The sequence below is a fragment of the Zootoca vivipara genome, chromosome 8 (genome assembly GCF_963506605.1).
Source record: "Zootoca vivipara chromosome 8, rZooViv1.1, whole genome shotgun sequence".
In the NCBI taxonomy this organism is placed as follows: domain Eukaryota; kingdom Metazoa; phylum Chordata; class Lepidosauria; order Squamata; family Lacertidae; genus Zootoca; species Zootoca vivipara.
The window spans coordinates 15,515,592-15,537,392 of NC_083283.1; the positions used below are offsets into that span (position 1 = coordinate 15,515,592).

Below are 21,801 nucleotides of genomic sequence, written 5' to 3' on the forward strand. Positions count from 1 at the left end.
CAGTAGACCTTCTCTCATTATTCCCTAGTATTCATAGAATCATAGAGTTGGAAGAGACCACAAGGGCCATCCAGTCCAACCCCTGCCAAGCAGGAAACACCACCAAAGCATTCTTGATATATGCCTGTCAAGCCTCTGCTTAAAGACCTCCAAAGAAGGAGACTCCACCACACTCCTTGGTAGCAAATTCCACTGCCGAACAGCTCTTACTGTCAGGAAGTTCTTCCTAATGTTTAGGTGGAATCTTCTTTCTTGAAGTTTGAATCCATTGCTCCGTGTCCGCTTCTCTGGAGCAGCAGAAAACAATCTTTCTCCCTCCTCCATATGACATCCTTTTATATATTTGAACATGGCTATCATATCACCCCTTAACCTTCTCTTATCCAGGCTAAACATGCCCAGCTCCCTAAGCCGTTCCTCATAAGGCATCGTTTCCAGGCCTTTGACCATTTTGGTTGCCCTCTTCTGGACATGGCTTCTATTCATGGCTCTTCCTAACCAATCGCCATTAATAGCATGAGGCTCCATGAATTTATCTAACCTCCCATGAAAGCCATCCAAGTTGGTGACTCCCCTGCCGTTGAATTATGCCCTGTGTGAAGCAGCCCTCTGTTTGGTCTGTCCTGAATCTCCTACCATTCGTCTTAATTGGATGACCCGCAGTTCTAGTATTGCAAGTGTCATGGACTGGACCGAAGAGGAGGGGGAGAAGGAGGGTTGGAGATAGCCCCCTCCTTCTCCTCTGCTTCCCTCAAGAGGAGGAGGGGGAATGGTGGTGATTGCCCCCCCTCTGCAGTAGCTTCCAGAGAAGAGGGAGACAGGATTGAATTACAGCAGAACTCAGAACAGCTTAGTTATTAGGTGTTAGAAGAAGGGGGGGGCAGCAAGCTTGGAAAGCATAGAAGAGCCACCCTCCCCTAGATCTCATCGCTCAATTAGAGTTCAACAGCAATGGGCTCAACGACATTTGACTGCTGGGGGCCCCTGTAGAGCCAAGGGCCATTGCTGGGGAGAGAAGGGCAGGAGCTCAGAGTGAGCAACATTGCTATGGAGTTAAGGACAGGATTCTTCGTCTTGCACCATGGAATAAAACCATAAATACGAACTTTCTTGTTTCTTCCTTGCTCTTTGATGCTACTGGGGTGGAGGAGAGAATCCCCCATGCCTGATAGCAAGAGAGGAAGAGAAAATTCACCCTATTCATTTTCTCCCTGCCGGTACTAATTTTATGCACCTCTGTCTGCTCTTCCAATGCAAAGCATAGAATTAAAGACATGTAGGGACCCTGAGGATCATCTAGTCCAACCCCCTGCAATGCAGGAATATGCAGCTATCCCATATGGGGATCAAACCTACGACCTTGGTGTTATCAGCACCGTGCTTGAACCAGCTGAGCTATCCAGCGGTCCAGCAGAGCTCTATAGCTTGATTATGGCCCTGCCATGCAACCGAAATATTTAAATCATGCACATTTTTGAAAATCTGCATGACCCAGCTGCAGGATCTGGGCTTGCTGGTTGCAGAAGACGACAAAGGGAAGGGAGGATTCCGGGTCTCCCTCTCTTCCCCCCCCCCCCGCCTCCCCACATGGGGACATTAATGTTCCAAATCTTTGTCCTGTTCTTGTAATGCAGAATTGATTCTCTTCACAGCTGCTTCCTTACCAAAGCAAGCTACTACACCATTATTAACAGTGGTTTTTAAAGACCTGGCGCTGAGCCGGAATGTCTGCTCTGGGAAATGTTTTTGTTGTGTTACAGTTTCTCATTTCTCATTTTTAGACTAGCTCGGATGTTTTTATTTACATATTCTCTTCATCCTTGCACCAGCTCCCACTCCAGGGAAGCTTGAACCAGTTAGATACTCTCTCTCTCTCTCTCTTTCTCCCCCTACCCTACCCTCATTTTTAATGCAAAAGTCATTCCCCCTCCCCATCTCCTCTTCCCCATTATTACACAAATGACCTGCTATTAAAACGTCATCCCTTTCTAATAATTCTAGTGTATTTGTGGCAAATCAGCACAGATCCATCATTTCCCACACCCAACTTCTAGGCCAAGAGGATTAATAGCAAATAGCCAAGCACGGTTTAAAATGGGAGCTCTGATTTCAGCTCCCATCTGTTAGAATCAACTCACACAAAAATATATAGTTTAGAAAATAAGCTTTTCCCCCTGCTTTGCAAATATGAATGGCTCGTTCTGTCTAATGGATTTGATGCTTCTTCTTCGTCTCAAACGCAGGTATATATCAAAAGATTCGGCTGAAAGCGCTTGGGGAAAAATAACTTAATGCAATCAATGCAAATTTATACTGCAAAAATAGCTGCCTAACAAGTAAAAATGCATACGCTTAAACATTGCAAAAATCTGTCTCCAAATGCATGTGGCCATTAAACATTCTACCTGTACATATTGCCCAGATATTTTTGCCCTGTAACATTTTAGCTATGAGTTTAGTAAATAATAATAATAATAATAATAATAATAATAATAATAATAATAATAATAAGTGAAAGTAGGCCGCAATTATAAATGTGCTTACTCGTGAGTAACCCTCATTGGATACATGGGACTCGCTTCTGATTGCACAGTTAGGTTTGGGTATTAGATTATCTGTTGTGATCTGCCTTAGGAAGAGGTTATTTGGAAAGGCAACTGAGCAGTTTTAAAATAATACTCTAGCATCATAGGAAAAATGCACCCTCTGCATACCGTGATAATAACCAGGGTCTCAGCAGTCCTGGTCTGGCTCTGAACAGTTGATATAACTGGCTGTTCTCCTCCTGGCCATATCTTCAGTGATGGCTCTAATGCAGGGGTGGGGGAAACTGGTGACCTCCAAATGTTGGACTCCAACTCCCATCCGCCTCAGCCAGACAGCCAATCTTCAGGGATGTTGAGAGTTGTAGTTCAACAACCCATCCCATTGTCTTGGGACCTTTTGTTTCACATCTGACATTCATTATGGGCTTAATGTTTTGCTGAAGCAACCTCAGGAAAGTTGGACAGTTCAAACTGGGCTGCTTTTAGAATCATAGAGTTGGAAGAGACCACAAGGGCCATCCAGTCCAACCCCCTGCCAAGGAGAAAACACCATCAAAGCATTCTTGACGTATGCCTGTCAAGCCTCTGCTTAAAGACCTCCAAAGAAGGAGACTCCACCACACTCCTTGGTAGCAAATTCCAATTTTAGTTGAACTTGATGCCAAGTCTATATGAAATCTGTGCTTGACATAAGGAGATCCTTGCCACCAAGCTGTTCCCCCTGCCCCTCCCAAGAGGCAATGCAGAGAACAGATGTATTCTAATTAAGAATATTTTATTGGGAAATGGATTTTCCCCAACCCCCTCCAATAAGCGAGAAGGGTGTGCGTGAGTGAGAAAGCATTCGCTGTGTGTAATCTAATATCTAAGAGGAAAATGCAGAGCAGCACAAATCAAAAGCAAACATAGGTGCTTGCCTTGTGCATAATTAGTCCGGAAAGAATATATGAAAAAATATATGAATATTTGAAAGGCTTAGGGGGAACGCAGCCCTCTAATGAGAAAACACTATGCTGAAACCAACACATACTCCAAACAAAAGGATTTATTTCTGTCCCCCCCCCCCTTTCAGATAAGCTTATCTAAATAAACAGCAGAAAGTGAAGAACAGAAAAGTACCCGGGTGCATTTATTTTGCTGTGTCCGCTCATATGCATGTTCCTTGAATGAGTCTGCAAGGTGCCTGAAGGCCATGAGGTCTGAAGTTGGGCAAACTTCAATCTTGCATGGTCTATTTCTTTCTTTCCCCCCTTGTTTGTGGAACGTGAATCCCTGCGGTCCACCAATGAGTGTAAGAATTAGAAAGCAAGAACGCACACTTGGGAAGGTATTAAAGCAGGCACCCCCAAACTGCGGCCCTCCAGATGTTTTGGCCTACAACTCCCATGATCCCTAGCTAACAGGACCAGTGGTCGGGGAAGATGGGAATTGTAATCCAAAACATTTGGAGGGCCGAAGTTTGGGGATGCCTGTATTAAAGCATAACTCAGCTGGGTTAACTGGTCTAAAGTAGGTACTCCTGCTTTTAAGAACACAATCTAGTCTGGCTGGATATAGATCGAAGTCTAGTTAGTCCTGCATTCTTTGCATGGATTCTGGAAACAGAAGGCATTAGGTGGTACCCTGGGAATCTAGTATCAATGGCCACTAGCCGCAATGGCTAAGTTCTACCTCCACTATCAGTGTGACTCTGAATAAGTTGCTATGAGTCATAGGTGGGCAGAGTGTTGCGTTCATGTCCACTTGCAGGCTTCCCACAGGCATCTAGTTGGCCACTGTGAGAGCAGAATGTTGGAGAAGATGCCCCATTGGCCTAAATTGACAGGCTCATGCTATGATCTAGGTTTTGGCCACGTGTGATCTAGTCCCCATGGGTAGCCAATGTGGTGCTTTCCGGATATTGCTGGACTGCAGCACCCATAGTCCCAGCTGGCAGGACTGACAAGAGCTGGAGCCCAGGAATATCTGGAGGTTAAAGGTAAAGGACCCCGGACAGTTAAGTCCAGTCAAAGGCGACTCATCTCGCTTTTCAGGCTGAGGGAGCTGGCATTTGTCCACAGACAGCTTTCCGGGTCATGTGGCCGGCATTATTGACTAAACCGCTTCTGGCACAACGGGACACCGTGACAGAAACCAGAGTGCATGGAAATACAGTTTACCTTCCTGCCACAGCACTACCTACTTATCTACTTGCACTGGCGTGCTTTCGAACTGCTAGGTTGGCAGGAGCTGGGACAGAGCAACGGGAGCTCACCTGTCAAGAGAAGTTCCTTCACTGACATCACCCCATTGCGGGGATTCAAACTGCCAACCTTCTGATTGGCAAGCCCAAGAGGCTCAGTGGTTTAGACCACAGTGCCACCCACGTCCCATATCTGGAGGCCACCATCTTGACAACCCCTAATCTAGTTAAAACACTTTCCCTAAGGGTGGTCATGGTGATCTGGGAATGAAGCACATTGACCTAGTTCATATATTGACAGTACGGGGCCGTATCTTTTTTAAAAACAAAATTTTATTGGTTTTGAAACAAATACAACAACCATTAAACACTTATCTAGCAGTACAACTAATAGTGTTTGTTTTACCCCTTGCCTCTAGACAAACACTTAACACAGTCAACGTTCAGACATAACGTAACCTCTCCATTGAGAATATTGAGTGGTTGGTATAAGGAGGTCTTGATTTTGGTCATTAACATAAAAGAAAGGGGTCTACGTTTCTTGGAATGTGTCTCTATTTATTATTATTATTATGTCTTTAATGGCCCTCCTGTGTCTGGTGAGATGCTCAGATATCGCTGTATCCCAGATATTATTTTCCCATATGTTCAGGGGTATTTCATTCTGGTTCTTCCATTGCTGGGCTATCGTTAATCGTGCCACAGTCAGTAAGAAGCCTACTAGTTCATCGTGGGAGAGGGTGGAGCCTAAGCCTGTGTCCAAAGATCATAGGGTTAAGGCAGGATTTGGAGAAAGTGGTTGGCCTATAATTGGGCCATAACTGAGGGGCCATATCTGTCAGGTCATACGGCCTCCGTAGGGGTTGCTTGTCTAGTCAAGCCAGCTTCCTACGACTGAGAAGAGGGGGGAAATGGGAAATGAACTGAACCTTTCTGATTTTGGAAGACTATAGGGCACCCACACTGAGGGTACTGGAACCCCAAAATAAGAATAACAGCTACAGGGCAGGTTACAGGTAGGTAGCCGTGTTGGTCTGGATCGAAGTAAAATGCACACGAAAGCTCATACCAAAATAAAAACTTAGTTGGTCTTTAAGGTGCTACTGAAGGAATTTTTTTATTTTAGCTACAGGGCATTGATGCTAAAATCTCACAACTATTTTAAAGACGAAGGGAAAGAGTCACCCAAGTTGATGGCTCGCTGTTCACTTGGTAAAAGAGATCTCCCCAGCAGGGTAAGGTTGCTAACCGATCTTGCTCTGGAAAAGTCTCTGATTTTGCAAACTCTCAGAAGTGTGGGAAGCACAGCCTGTCCAGTCGGAAGTGGGACAGAGAGACAGCAACACAAACGAGCAGCCTGTATAATTCAATTTCCAATTACTGCTCTCACGGCTGCTGCTGTTGCCTGACAGTGTGGACTGTGTGCTTCAAATGAGAGCCAAATGCACTATGCGCTGATCTATAAAACCTAAACTGATTGTGCCGTAAACGGATCATCTGGAAAGGCCCCCAGAAGTGCCTTAATGTTCTCGAGTTGCAATGTTTTCTACACTGTCTGATTTGTTTCAACGTTGTATTACAGATCCCTTCTACAATCAGGTCTATCCATCAGGATAAAATCCTAGCACTTAGACAGCAGACACAGTTCTTGTGGGAGGCTTATTTTTCTTCGGTTGAGAAGATTGTATTGACCACGCTAGAGGTGAGTAACTGTTCTCAGATATTAGTTGAGGCGTTGGCGGTCTCAATGCTCGGGCTTTGTCTGACCTTGGCTCTAGGGGGGGGGGGTGTTGCTCGGGAGGGGGGTTGTGCGCACATGTGAGGAATGGGACAGAGGAAAGACCTTCACTGTCTCTATAACTTTTCTCCCCTGAGGAAATAACGTTTCTTTGTTACTGGGCCTGGTGTAAGAAAAAATGACACCATGACAAATGAGAAGCCATTCCACTTCCAGGGAAAAGTTGCCTCGCACAGGCTAGAGGATTCTTGGGGGCTTTGCGGTTGGTAAATCAGTATTCTTGTCATGCCTGGTGAATGAGGTCTTTTAGGGAACCTTCCTGGATAAATCGCTTTTCTGAAGAAGTAGAATTGCAAAGCCCTCTCTTCTAATGGCAGGCTTTTGTGCCCCCAAGACATTTTGATGGCCTTTTGACTGGTCTGCCTGGGGTGGCGTGGGGTGAGGAGCTTAGTAGGACATAGAGTAGATTCAAGAGAAAGATGACAGAAAACTAACAAGGAACTCTGATGGGAAACAAAACAAGTCTGCCACATTTTCAAAAGGATTTTTGGAGAACTGTGGGTGCATGTTACAAACCCTCACATGCACACATTTCTCTCTCTCTGGGACTGTTAAGATGTGATGTTAAAAGTATGATTTAGTATTATCAACACTAGCAATTTCAATTTCTGTTACTCCGCACCTGATGGAGATTAGGATGATATTATCCTGGTTTGCCACAAACCATGGTTTGCTGTTTTGTCCAAACCCTGCTAACCATGGATTGCAGAAGCCCCCATCGAACTACGGTTTGAGGCCCTGTTTTTCCAGGCAAGTTGGGTTTGGCAGGCTCAGATATAATGACAAAGTCTAGGTTGCTGCAAACCCAAAATGGAAACACTTGGTCTCCACATGCAAGGCAAGGAAGGAGTGCGTGTAAGCCCAAGGCCGCTCGCTCATAACATCAATCCGTGGTTAATGCTGATCAGATTCCCTCATCAACTATGATTTGCAACCACAGTTCAAACCATGTTTTTGAGTGCTGGTCTATGAGGGAACCATGGTTGGCACACCTTAACTTTTAATGGTGGTTAGCACTGTTCTGAGGGGGGGGGAAGTGCAGACTTTCCCTCTGTTTCTAAACCATGGTTTGCAAGGGGCCATCATTATATCTGCATTTGGCCTTTCTCTAGTGCCCCCCCCACACCTACCCTTAAGTCTCATTCAGTTATGCTAACTCAGTTGCAGCCAACATGGTTCTCTCCAGTTGTTGATGGACTCCAACTCCCATCAGCCTCTGCCAGCATGGCCAGTGAGCAGGGATGGTGGGTGTTGTAGTCCAGTAACCTCTGGGGGGCACCCCACTGGCTACCCGTGAACTAGATGAAATGTGAAGCCTATCTAATGCAACACGCTTTCCTTTGGTGAGAAGTTCCCATGTTCAGCCTATATTGGATTTGGCCCCCTCCTTGAATGAGAGCTGACTTGAATTCGCAGAAGTGTGTGTATGCCCGATAAAAGTGGGATTGTGGCAAGCCTACACAGTAATGTTAGAAACAGAGGAAAAAACATCTTCTTAGATTTAATTTTCAGCAGGGATTTCTTTAATGCCATTATCTTTTACAAGGCAAAATCCAAAGATGGTATTTAGCAACATGTGTGCACCAATTTTCCCAGTGCTTTTTATTGTTAATGGAGGAGCTGTAAATTTGTTCCCTTTTTGTCCTTTTCCTGTATCCTTTCTTACAGGTCCCCCCCCCCCCGATCTGTTTCAGCTCTGCAGACGGTTAAGTGTTGTTTTCATGGCCAGAAATAGCCATCTGTTAAATTTGGTAAAGCCCTTTTAGGTCAGGACCTTGGCCCGCAAAATAACGGGATCTGTAAGCAGCACAAGCACATCTAAACAAAGGCATTGGATGCCTGCTTCAAAAACTGAACCTGGCTGAGTTGCAGGGAGGAGAAGCATTGTCCTGAATCTCAACAGTGAAACAGTATTGTGTATGATCAGTGTAGTTTAACTAGAGAAATGCCCTTTCTGCACTGTCACAGGAAAGCCAAACTTGGTATTTCAGCTGCAGTTTTATTGGTTGTTTCTTTTGAACGGGCAACAGCAAGAATGATAGAGACCGGAAAATGAAAATATCGTAGAGTTGGAAGGGACCCCGAGGGTCAACTAATCCAACCCCTGCAACGCAGGAATATAAAATTACAATATAAAACAGCAGCATACCAAGAATCCCCCATCCCACCACACATTAAAAAAGGCATGGGATGTCAATCAGCCAAAGGCCTGGTTTAAGAGGAACGTTTTCGCCTAGCACCTAAAAGTGAATAATGAAGGTGCCAGGCGAGCCTCCCTGGGGAGAGCACTCTACAAATGAGGAGCCACCACAGAAAAGGCCGTTCTTGTGTTGCCGCTCTCTGGACCTCACATGAAGCAGGCACAGAAAGAAGGGCATCATAGGATGAACACAGAGTCTGGGATGCTTCATATGGAGAGAAGCAGTCCTTGAGGTATTGCAGTCCTAGGCCATTTAAGGCTTTATAGGTCAAATCCAGCACTTTGAATTGAGGCTGCAAACTAATTGGCAGCCAGTACAGTTGGGTCACTTAGCAACTCAGTATTTTCTACACTAGGAGTGGGGTCTACAGATGTTGTTGGACTCCAATTCCCATCAGCCACAGGCCAGCATGGTCAAGGATGATGGGTTCTGGAGTCCAACAACATTTGGAGGGTGACAGGTTCTCTACAGTGACTAGCAGTTTTCCAGAGTTTCAGACTGTCCCAGTTTTGTCCCCTGGAGATGCCATGGACCAAGCCTAGATCATTCTCCTGCATTTGAAGTGTGTGCTCTGTCACTTAGCTGTGAGCACTGGTCCCCTCCTTGTGGAACTTCCTTCAGCAAGCAGACCTTATTTTCATTAGATCTTTTGGAATATTCTTGTTTGTTTATTGTGGCATCACTTAACATTGCCCATGCTGGCTGGAAGTGATGCGGGTTGTATGCACCATCTGTGGGGATGATACCAAAGGTTGGGCCTTGCTTTTATAAAACAGGAGCTGATCTCCTCAGCATCCTGCTTTTTTGCGCCCATACAGAATCAGCTGCTTTCTTCCATGCTTGCACAGAATTGGAGCAGAACCGAATAAATGTTACTGCACCTTTGGTTTTTCCTTGAGCCGAAGCCACGGTGCTACCATCACATTCTGCTCCATGCAATTTGTGTTTCCGGCACCATATTTTTGTGTGTGTTTGCATGGGGTGGGGGAGATGGGGAAGGAGGCGAAGGTAACAGTCATCGTTATTCCAGGAAGGTACCACCCTGTCTAAACCTACCGCCAGACTAATTATCTTATGCAGGACATTGATGGCAAAATTGTAGCATGGATTCATCAGCCTCGCAAGCTGACATGCCATTTTAAAAAGTGAAAATATTTTGACTCCCGCTTGCAGCATCTAATAAGTTTGCTCTGTTGCCACGGTTTCTGCAGCGCCTAATGAGGTAGTTTGAATGCCATTATGCGAGGCTTCTAACCCGCAGGAATGTGCACGGGTCCGGCATCATCGGGGCTGCTTGGGAGAAAAGAGAAATAGATTAAACAGGAATGCTAAACAACCGGCCTCTTGCTGGCTTTCTGCAGAAAAGTGTGCTGATTGCTACCTTTGGCAAGCGACGCCACCTCTCCCGTTTCTCATTCGGACCTTCTTAAGAGTTGCTCCTTTCCCCCTTTCTTTTTCTCTTTTAACAGATTATTCAAGACAGAATATTTAAGCACATATCACGTAACAGCTTAATATGGAACAAGCACCCCGGAGGGTTATTTGTACTGCCACAGTATTCATCATATCTGGGAGATTTTCCTTACTATTATGCTAATCTAGGTAAGTGATTCTCTGTGGATGACCTTCCCTATCCGGAGGCTGGATCTCATTCCTACAGGGGGTACAGGCTTTTCACAAAACCTGGGTGCAGGGCCATCTTAAGCATATGTGGTGCCGGGGTGCAAAGATCTGCCCGGTGCCCGCCCCGCCCCCCAGTTGCCCAGGCCCAGGCGCGCAGGAGGGTGGAGCCGGCCGGCCACCTGCCTCAGTGTCTCGCTGGCTCAACTGCCCCCGAACTCGCGGCGCGCAGCCGCCCACAGCAGAAGAACCCTCTGTGGCGCTCTGACCAATGGGCAGGCTCTTCCCCGGACTCAACTCTTGGGTCCCAGACTCTCGGCCTGGCAACTATGGGTAAGACGGCCCTGCCTGGGTGTGCAAATCAGGAACCAGCCTTGTGGCACTCCCTCCCCCCCCTCTTTCTAGAGGGAGTCTCCCCACATCCCCCAGTTCTTTCCCTTCTCAGCATTAACCCCTGCTAGCTTGCCCTCAAACTGGGCTTCTCAAGTGTTGCTGTCAAACACTTGAAGAACCTAATGGGGGGTGTCTGAACTTTCAGTTGCAAGGAACACCTCAAGCACAATTTTAGCCAACCCTTACCTCTGGGGGTCATTCTCCCGCTTCCCCAAGCACTCCCCTCCCCCCCCAAAAAACCCATTACCTTGCAAAAGAGGGAGGGGGTAACAAATGGCAAGGGGTCTTCCTTCCAAAGAGAAGACTGGTTCTTCTGTGGCATAGCAGGCCGTGAGTCCCACTAGCTTCAAGGTCACTTCAAGCACATTTCAAGCTCTCGTCTCTTGAATTCTCCCAGCTCCCTGTGAAGCAATGCAAACCGTATTTCTTTTGTGAACTAGAAAGATGGGAAGGAAAGTTTTGAGGTGCTGCTACGAGCCGTTGTGATGAGAGAATCTGCTGTGCTTTTAAACTGTAGAGTTTCTATAAATGCCACATGTATTGCAAAGACTTGTTTAGTACCAGCGGAGGGAAATCAATCCAGGGGAAGGGAAGGGAAGGGGAAGGGAAGGGGAAGGGGAAGGGGAAGGGAGGGGAGGGAGGGAGGGAGGAAGGAAGGAAGGAAGGAAGGAAGGAAGGAAGGAAGGAAGGAAGGAAGGAAGGAAGGAAGGAAGGAAGGAAGGAAGGAAGGATATTTTCTATGTGTCTTACTTCTAATTTACCAGCCATGTTGCCAGCAAAGAGCCATGGTTGTGACTGTATGAGGCCATTGCATTGCCATTTCTGATGCACAAATTCACGCTACAGAGAGTGTGCTCTGCAGATATGATTATGGTGATTAGGATGGTTAAGGTGTGCTCACTTCTCACTCTGCTTGCATCAGCTGACACCTGTCTACCTATATAACGGACCTCTGGTATTTCCACCTCTTGATCTTACTTCATTTCACCACAGGGTTGTTGTTCCCTATAACACCAGTGCCTTACACACACCTTACACACACACATACACACGGGTGTGCTTGGAGCAGAATTTGGATCTCAAGGAAAGTAGTGGGAGAGAAGAGCCACACCGGCTCTTAGTGTGGTGGGGAGGTTGAGCCACGCAGCATAGCTGCCCATGCACAGGTCATGCAAGATGGGTGCTGGAAATCCTTCATGTTGAGGACCTGCTCCCCACATACCTGTAGAGAGTTTACGAAATCAATGGGCAAACTTTCTAAGCTTATGGAGTCCAATCTAATCGTAAGGACTTGCCTTGCAATGTAAGCTGCAGTTACGCACCTGTGTTAGCAAGAGAGGCTCATTCAAAAGAAGCCCTCCATGCATAAAAGCCAACAGGTGGCAGGTCAGCAAACTACGGTACTGAAAGGGCCTTTCCATTTATTATTTGTTCATAACTTCAGGCTTAATCATTAGCAGTTCAAAGCTGTGCACGTGAAAATTCAGCAATAAAATAATCCTAATTGTAAAACCCAACGGAACCCTGAACACTGCCTTCAAAGAAAGTCTTTGTCTTGTGCCTGAATTTCAGCAAGGAGGGTGCCTTTCTAATCTCAGTTGGGAGGGAGTTCCACAGGCTTGAACATGTGGCTTCAATCTGGTCGTTACAAGACATGCTTCTGAGCCACCAGGGACCCCCAACAGAGACTCCTCTAAGGAGCCAAGCAAGGAGATAAGGGATTGGGGCCTTGTAACTGATAAGGGCCTTGTAAAATACAGGTTAAAATACAATTTACATTTAAAATTTTAAATGCAGCCTCATTTTTAAAAAGGCCCAAGTCAAAAACCATAAGGGAGGAAAACATAGGGGTCAGACTGAGTCCAGGCCAAAGGCCAAGCGGAACAGCTCCATGTTGCAGCCCGTGCGGAAAGATGTCAAATCCCGCAGAGCCCTAGTCTCCTGTGAGAGAGCGTTCCACCAAGTTGGGGCCAATACTGAAAAGGCCCTGGCCCTAGTTGAGCACATTCTAACCACCTTATGGCTCGGGATCTCCAATGTGTTGTTATTTGTGGACCTTAAGGTCCTCCGCAGGATAGAATTGCAATAGATAAAATTGATAAAAGCCCAGGGCAGGGAGTGAAGCAAATATCTCTTGATGCCTCCAGTCTCCCCATGCAAGGAGCGGGGAAGTCAACAAATTTCATTTTGTTTCAGATGACAGCAATTCTTTACTGCTCAGATTGTCGCCCTTTTCATAACAATATTGATTTGTCGCCCTTTGCTTAACAACATATATTTATATATATATTTACTGCTGGCTTCCTTTCCAGGCGTCAAGCCCCCATCCAAATTCACCGCCGTTATCCATGCAGTTACTCCTTTAGTTTCTCAGTCTCAACCTGTGCTGAAACTCCTGGTTGCTGTAGCCAAATCCCAGTACTGTGCCCAGGTAAGGAATTATACTTGGCCTCAAGGCGGTCAACCATTGAGTCGTGTCTCTGAGATTACTTCAAAATAAAGGGTGCCTCTTGCTTGATAGATGTCGATGTGCTTTTCTAATGCAGGGCTTTGGCAAATGCAGCAGAGTTTAAAGAGATGCAAATAGCTTTTATTTTGGGTGAAGGTGGCACACTCTCCTGCACCGAGTCAGACAGCTGGTCCATCTCGCTCTGCCTGCCCCAGCCTGGAGGCCTCCAGAAGTTGTTGCACTGCAATTAGAGCATGAGGCTCTTAATCTCAGGGTTGTGGGTTCGAGCCCCACATTGGGCAAAAAATTCCTGCATTGCAGGGGGCCAGACTAGATACCTCCCAGGGTCCCTTCCCACTCTACAGTTCTATGATTCTAATTACCAGCTCCAGGAATGTCAGCTGTCAGAGGTGATGCCAGTTGTACTCCAAAACGTCTGAGGCTGATCTAGTCAATAACTAGTTTAATCCTGACAAGACAGAAGTACTGTATGTGGGGGACAAGACAGAAGTACTGTATGACAAGACAGAAGTACTGTATGTGGGGGACAGGAGGCGGGCAAGGGTGGAGGACTCTCTGGTCCCGAATGGGGTAACTGTGCCCCTGAAGGACCAGGTGCGCAGCCTGGGAGTTATTTTGGACTCACAGCTGTCCATGGAGGCGCAGGTCAAATCTGTGTCCAGGGCAGCTGTCTACCAGCTCCATCTAGTATGCAAGCTGAGACCTACCTGCCCGCGGACTGTCTCGCCAGAGTGGTGCATGCTCTAGTTATCTCCCGCTTGGACTACTGCAATGCGCTCTACGTGGGGCTACCTTTGAAGGTGACCCGGAAACTACAACTAATCCAGAATGCGGCAGCTAGACTGGTGACTGGGAGCGGCCACCGAGACCACAGAACACTGGTCTTGAAAGACCTACATTGGCTCCCAGTACGTTTCCAAGCACAATTCAAAGTGTTGGTGCTGACCTTTAAAGCCCTAAGCTGCCTCAGTCCAGTATACCTGAAGGAGCGTCTCCACCCCTATCGTTCTGCCCGTACACTGAGGTCCAGTGCTGAGGGCCTTCTGCCGGTTCCCTCGCTGCGAGAAGCCAAGTTACAGGGAACCAGACAGAGGGCCTTCTTGGTAATGGTGCCCGCCCTGTGGAATGCCCTCCCACCAGATGTCAAAGAGAAAAACAACTACCAGACTTTTAGAAGACACCTGAAGGCAGCTCTGTTTAAGGAAGCTTTTAATGCTTAATAGATTATTGTATTGTGTTGGAAGCTGCCCAGAGTGGCTGGAGAAACCCAGCCAGATGGGCGGGGTATTATTTTTATTACTGTGCTCTGGCTAGCAGCGACTTTCTGGGGACTCAGGCAAGTGTTTTTCTGGTAGCTGAGATCCTATGGAGTTGCGAGGGATTGCTCTGCTCCTGAGCTACTGTCTCTCCACCCTTACTGAAAGTTTTGATTCAGTGCGAACTGTACCAAAATGGAAAAATATGGTTGGGCAGGAGGCCTCGTTGGAGAGTTGTGGCCAACAGCAAGTGTCCCACAAGACTTTTCTCCTCCCAAAGGTATGCTAGTTGGCTTTGCATCCTTGCCTAAGGTCCAGTCCCAGAGGATATATTTTAGTTTACTGCATCCTGAGACATTTATTGTCAGACTAGAGCGGCACAAAACTGCGTATCATACCAGCAGCGTTAAGGCGAGAAGAGCCTGCTCTTTATATAATGGAACATTTTGGCCTTTGGCCTCTGCCAAAGTGAGCTGTAAGGATCCTTCCAGATGTGGCACAATTGTCGTCCTGATGGCATCTGTCAAAGGTGTTGAGTTTCCCCTACCCCACCCCCCGTTGTCATGTACTTTTCTCTCTGGAAAGGAATTGGATTGCACAATTTAATTTAATTTCTTGGGGAAGCTCAAAATTGAACTGTGTGGAGTAACTAAGGAGGAGGCTTGAGCTTTGTCTTTGGGTTATGCAGGCATTTCGCTCAACAAATGATGAATTTTCCTTTTCAGATCATTGTCTTATGGAATTGCGATAAGCCCCTCCCTGCCAAGCACCGATGGCCTGCCACTGCTGTTCCTGTTATTGTCATTGAAGGGGAGAGCAAGGTCAGTGGCCATGCCAAGGTCTCAGTCATGGGGACAAAATAACATTCATTCATTCATTCATTCATTCTTTGTTCATTCATTCATTCTTTGTTCATTCATTCATTCATTCATTCATTATCTGTTCATTCATTCATTAAATATATATATATATATCCTATATCCTAACTATATCCTAAAAATCCTATATCCTAACTATATCCTCAAAATACGTCGGATTACAACAATATTGTCAGGGTCTGGATTGAGGAGGAATGGTGGAGACACCCCACCCCACCCTCACTGCACTTCCCAGAGAAGAGGGAGGCAGTACAGATTTAGAACATTGGTTTGCAGAAGGTCATAGTTCAGAGGATGAAGAGGGGAGGAGCTGGAAAGTATTAGGAGAGGAGGAGGAAGAAGAAGCAGCACCAGGGGAGAGACAGCCAACAGACTCAGTGTCTTTGGAAAGCATGCCAGACCCACCCACCCTCTCCAAGGTCCCAGCAAGCATTGAGAGTAGGAGAACAGAAAGCTCAGAGGCAGAAGGCACAGATCAGCTGGCGCAGGGATGACATTTGATAGGAGAGACGGAGGGGGTGGGACTTTACTCAGAGCAATGCCATTATCCAAGAGAGACAGCAATTCTACATCTCTCTCTCTCTGACTATTGAATAAAAGACTTGGTAAGAACTCTTCTTGTTTATCTACTTCTTGGCTGCCCACCGTGAGAGGGATCGGATTCCCTGAAGCCTATAAAGACATGAAACCAAACAATAAAAACCAAAAAAGTTTTAAACAAGTTAAAAGCAAAAAAGAAATTAAAAACAAGCATCGCTAGACCATTGCAGGGGATGGACTCTTAATTGCTTGCGTAGGCCTCGTGGAACAAAAAAAAATTCAGCGAGCTTTGGCACAAAAGCTCCTGCTGAATTTCTAGTGGCAGGGTGTTCCACAGGGCAGTGGTGGTTCCCCCACTTTTTACCTAAGAAGCTGCCTCCTACCCAGTCCATCTAGCTCAGTAACGTCCACACTGACCAGCAGTGGCCCTCCAGTGTTTCAGACAGGCGACATTTCTAGTCCTACCTGCAGAATCCAGGGATTGAACCTGGGACTGTGAGGACAAGGTGCTGGACGCAGTGGCCTTTGACCTGAGCTAGCAGGGCTCTGCTGACGTTCTCGCAACTCGAGGGCTTGCCAATAGGAAAGATGCCAATCCTTGGAAGCAGCCCTTCTGCAGGTAAACTAATCCAGGTTCCTGGGAATCTCTTTCCAAACAACCACGAAATAAGTTGGTGTGGTTATGTCTGGCTGAAAATAGCGGCTTGGTTTTGTGCTGCTGGTCCCTGCTCTGCACCAGAGAAAGGGCTGTGCAGTATATTTCCAAACTCGCCACATTATTATTATTATTATTATTATTATTATTATTATTATTATTATTATTTGCACAGCGCATTGGACCTTGGAGTCTTCTTTTCCATGCACACACAGAAACAGGTCCCCTGTAAATGCTAAACTGGAGGAAGGAGAAGAGTCTAATCTTGGTTTGACTGACATGGAATACAGCTTGGAAGGCTTGGGGTTTGGGTTCGGTTTTTATCAGCCAGCTGTCTAGAGCAGAACGAATTTTCACTCTGAAGTTTTCCAGGTGCTTTGCGGCTGTTTGAAATGTACGGGCCTTGGGCTTTACCGTCCCCCCGCCCCCAGTAGATTTGACAAGGGGAAAGTCAGTGCATGGCTAAGCTGCTAGCTAACTAGGTTCCTGACTCTAAATAGTGGCCACGTGAGCAAGTACCAGGAGATTTGCTGCAGGGCTGAGATAGGAGGCTGCTGCTTGGAGATTGCCCACCTCTTCTGCCATTATCGTTTCCCCTTTTCCTATATCAGCGAGCCCAAGGGAACAAAATGCCCCCTCACATTCCAAAGCATGTGTAGGAACTTGCCTTGGAGGCATCTAGAGAGAACAAAAGAAATCTCGACGTGCGACCAACAGAGCGCTGTTCGCACGCTGGCAGATGGCTCTGCGCTCCAGAATGGATTCCCAAATTGGGGGGGGGGGAGGCGGGACAAAATGTCTGTGGACTTCAGAATCTACGATCTGAGCCAGGGGCAGGCAACATCTGGCTCCCCCTCCCCACCTGAGATGGTCTGGACTACAACTCCCATCATCCCTGACTGTTGGCCTTGCTGGCTGGGGCTGATGGGAGCTGGAATCCAACATTTGGTGGATGCAAGGTCGCCTGTCCTTGCTCTAAACCAGGCACCCCCAAACTTCGGCCCTCCAGATGTTTTGGACTACAGTTCCCATCTTCCCTGACCACTGGTCCTGTTAGCTAGGGATCATGTGAGTTGTAGGCCAAAAACATCTGGAGGGCCGCAGTTTGGGGATGCTTGCTCTAAACCAAGGTTTCTCAAACATGGGTCTCCGGCTGCTTTTGGACTACAACACCCATCATCCGTAGCTAGCAGGACCGGATGATGGGAATTGTAGTCTGAAAACAGCTGGAGACCCACTTTTGGGAAACCCTGCTCTAAACCAAATTTAGGGAAACCTTTTTAAGATCTGGGACTGACCCACCTCTAGTCCAAACATGCATTCGGGGGTCAGCTGCTCAGTTTGCCGGCATATATGCCTATGGGTCAGCTTGTGACCCGCCTTAAAAAGGTAACGGGACCCCTGACCATTAGGTCCAGTCGTGACCGACTCTGGGGTTGCACGCTCATCTCGCATTATTGGCCGAGGGAGCCGGCGTATAGCTTCCAGGTCATGTGGCCAGCATGACAAAGCCGCTTCTGGCAAACCAGAGCAGCACATGGAAACGCCGTTTACCTTCCTGCTATAGCGGTTCCTATTTATCTACTTGCATTTTGACATGCTTTCGAACTGCTAGGTTGGCAGGAGCTGGGACCAAGCAACGGGAGCTCACCCCGTCACAGGGATTCGAACCGCCGACCTTCTGATCAGCAAGCCCTAGGCTCAGTGGTTTAGCCCACAGCGCCACCTGGGTCCCTGTGACCCGCCTTAGGTTTGGTTGAAATCCCCACTTGAGTGACTTTCAGCCAGTCGCTGCCTCCTAGCCAACCTTGCAAGGGTAGCTGGGAGGATACAAGTGGGAAGGGCAACCATAGCCACTGCCTTCAGCTCTTTGTAGCAAATGCATCCATGTCTCTCTCTCTCTCTGCTTCTTCTTTTCATATAGCTACATAATGGATATGAAAATCAAAATAAAGCAACAACCTCCTGGCATGGGGATCTGCAGGGATTTTTACAGGGCCTGTACAATTCACCGGGTACCTCAAATTCTACCGCTTGCTAGTAACTTGCGTGTCTTGTTTTTGAACAAAAGCTGGGAATCAGGGGCTTGGGGTTCATGGAAGGGGGCAGCTGCCCCCCTTGTTCCCACCCCCCCTGCAGATACCTAACACACATGAGCATCACACATGACAAAAAGCGGGTGGAAGGGAGCAGCCGTGAGTCCCCCGCAGTGCTGCTGTTGCAAAACGAATTGGTGGATAATGTAGCAGCGGAAACAAGCAGCCCGCAGGAGGAATGCTTGGCGAGCCACCATGAAATTCAATTCTTCTTATCTGACCAGTCATCCTCAAATCTTCCCCAGACCTTTCTGTTCAATGGGGTCATTTTCTCCATTAATGTGACGGCGGAGAGTTAACTCTTCCAATTGGGGTCTGAAAGGGGTGCTGCCCTTGGCAGGGCAAGTCTCACAAGCTGAGCACTGACCCTCTTTGTCCCCCCCGTAGGTGATGAGCAGCCGCTTCCTGCCCTACGAGAACATTGTCACGGATGCTGTTCTAAGCCTCGATGAGGATACGGTGCTTTCAACCACTGAGGTGAGACGTCTTCCCGTCCAAGTCTGCTGCTGGCTTGCTTTCGGCCTCTGCTCTTCACAGTTTCTGTGCTTGCTGCGTAGGTGGGGATTCCACGATCAGCCGTCTCTGACATTAGAAATATCAGAAGCTGGCTTCATACTGAGCCAGACCATTGGGGGTCCACCTAGTTCAGTGCTGTCTACACTGTCCGGCAGTAGCTGTCCAGGCTTTCAAGCAGAAGCTTTTCCCTGGAGCTGCCAGAGTTTGAACCTGGGACCTACTTTCCTTTTTAAAAATATTTTTTTTATTAAAGGTTTTCTTACGTTACGAGACAAATAAGCAGAGAAAAGTACGATTTAGCGGGAAAGAAAGGGGGGAGAGAGTGTGATGCGGATGTTGTTCTTTCATTCTATTGCCTGGTGGTAGTATAGGGATTGTGTCAGTATCACAGGGATACGTCCTTTGCAGAGAGAGAGAGAGATTAGGGGGTCCAGAACTTGGTTCTGCCAGTTGCTGTGGGGACCGTCTTTCCTGAAGGACATATGATCTGCCATTGAGCTATGGTCTTGAACTATGCCTTCACTACGGTATTACAGTCGTACCTCGGAAGTCGAATGGAATCCATTCCAGAAGTTCATTCAACTTCCAAAACGTTCGGGAACCAAGGCATGGCTTCCGATTGGCTGCAGGAAGCTCCTGCAGCCAATTGGAAGCCGCGGCGGACGTCCAAGTTCCAAAGAATGTTCACAAACTGGAACACTCACTTCCAGGTTTGCGGCGTTCAGGACCCAAAACGTTTGTCCCGCAAGGCATTCGACTTCCAAGGTACGACTGTGTCTATCGATGCAGCTCCATTCAGTCCCAGCGAACACAATTCCATGGAGCTGGGCTGCTGCATTGCTGCAATTCAGTCACTCACTGGCTGTGGGCCCATCCTTCAGCATCCTGTACTGAACTCGGCTCCTTCCCGTGTCTGTCGGGTCGCAGGTTACATTCCACGCTAACAGCAAACACAGTCTGGTTGCAGCATGGCCCGTCTTCTTAACACAGGCTTTCAGGCTGGAGTTGACACTTTCCTTTCCTTTTAAAGAACGGCACATTTTCTCATCCCCAGCCTTATTGCCTCTCCCTCTCTCTCAGAGCAACACCATTGCTTTGCACAGCAAACATTTCCACCCTGGTGCCTGTGTTTGATTCCTGCGTCTCTCCTTCCCGCACATCAAGAGCTGAGCCCAATCTCTCTTTAAATGAAAGGAGATTCCTCGAACTTGAGAGTTGTTGTGCCCAGAGCAAGATTGTGCTGAAGGAAAAAGACACAGAGAGAGAGAAAGAGAGAGAGAGAGACTAAAAGCTCGCTGTAGAAAACCAATTTTTACAACTGGGATGAGTATTGATTTCTAGCACCTCTTCCCGCAAAGAGAAGGAGGAGATGGGCGACCGTTTATATAAGACTGCAATATATCGGAAATACATTATTAATGGCAGCTGTGGAAAAGCTTTGGGTCTTTATTGTCCCTTTCGATTTCGGCACTTTTCTTCTTGTTCTCTATAGCTCCTTCCCTCTCCCTTAAAGGGACAAATTCTCCCCTGGAATTGCCAGACGCTGCTGATTTGAAGCTGTGTGTTGCTGGGCCTTCAACTCCCATCAGCTTCAGTCAGCTTGGTTAGTAGCCAAGGATGATGGGATTTGGAGTCCAACCCTATCCAGGCAGCCACAGGCTCTCCATTTCCTGCTTCAGAGATGAACACCTTTCTTGCTTCCAAGGTGGTAGAAGTGCTTGTGTTTGGGTGACCCAGTTCACTTTCTCCTGCATTATCTGCGTGAAACTAACGAAGCTCCAGCTTCAGGGCCCTTAATTCAGGCGAGGCGCCAGAAGCAACTTCAGTCCACATTGCTTAAAAAAAAATGGGCCTAGTAGACCCAATTTGAGCGGCGCGACTCAAATTAATTAATCTTTCATTGCAACAATCCCAAAGTTTGAGAGTTAGTAGCACAGACATTATAATGGTGTGGTGATTTGCCATTGAACAACCCCATTGAAGAAGATTACAGTGGTTACCCAGACCTCGTTGGTGGTTGCAAAGGGGCCCCCATTTTCGAGAGATCCAAAAATGTAGGTTCGCCCCTGGACTCCATGTAGCTTATGAGTCTAAATCTTCTTTTAAAGACATTACAGCAATGGCCAAACATAATGTTCTGTATGACATGAGTCTCAAACGTGGAGTTATCGTTGATGAAGCCAGATACTTTAAAGCAACTTATCCCCACCTGGTGCTGTTCAGGTGTTCTTGGGCTACAAATCCATCACCCCTGACTATGCAGTCCAAAACATCTGGAATGCCGCAGGTTAAGAGAGGCTGCTTTTAAATTTCTTGAATTCCATGCCTGGCATGCACACACACACACAAAACCCATGAAAGCAAGTGGCCTATTATTGCCCAATTTAACATTTGACAGTAGTCTCCAGTTTGAAACCTGCTTTCAAATCTGAATGATAAAAACCTGGAAGGGGGGGGAAAGCCCCAAATGGTTTTGTTCTGTTCTTTCATCTTTTATCGTTAATGAAGGTTTTGCCCTTTTCATTCATAATGAAATGAAATATTAAGCCTTTTCATTCCTCTGGGTGAGAGTCCAAAGTTCCATCTCCCATACTGGGAGGGACATGTGTGAGTCTCGTAATTAGAAATCTGTGTGGGCTGATGGGGAGGG

The 21,801-nt window shown here is 47.1% G+C and overlaps 1 protein-coding gene across 1 annotated transcript in view; it reads left to right on the forward strand.

Annotated features, from left to right (window-relative positions):
* The window catches only part of EXT1 (exostosin glycosyltransferase 1), a 258,264-nt gene that overhangs the window by 228,375 nt on the left and 8,088 nt on the right, over positions 1-21,801 (forward strand). Inside the window, exons 4-8 of the mRNA XM_035124490.2 lie at positions 6,311-6,430; positions 10,197-10,329; positions 13,053-13,171; positions 15,192-15,287; positions 19,023-19,112. Of these exons, the coding sequence (XP_034980381.1) occupies positions 6,311-6,430; positions 10,197-10,329; positions 13,053-13,171; positions 15,192-15,287; positions 19,023-19,112 (558 nt within the window). The remainder of the gene's footprint in view (positions 1-6,310; positions 6,431-10,196; positions 10,330-13,052; positions 13,172-15,191; positions 15,288-19,022; positions 19,113-21,801) is intronic.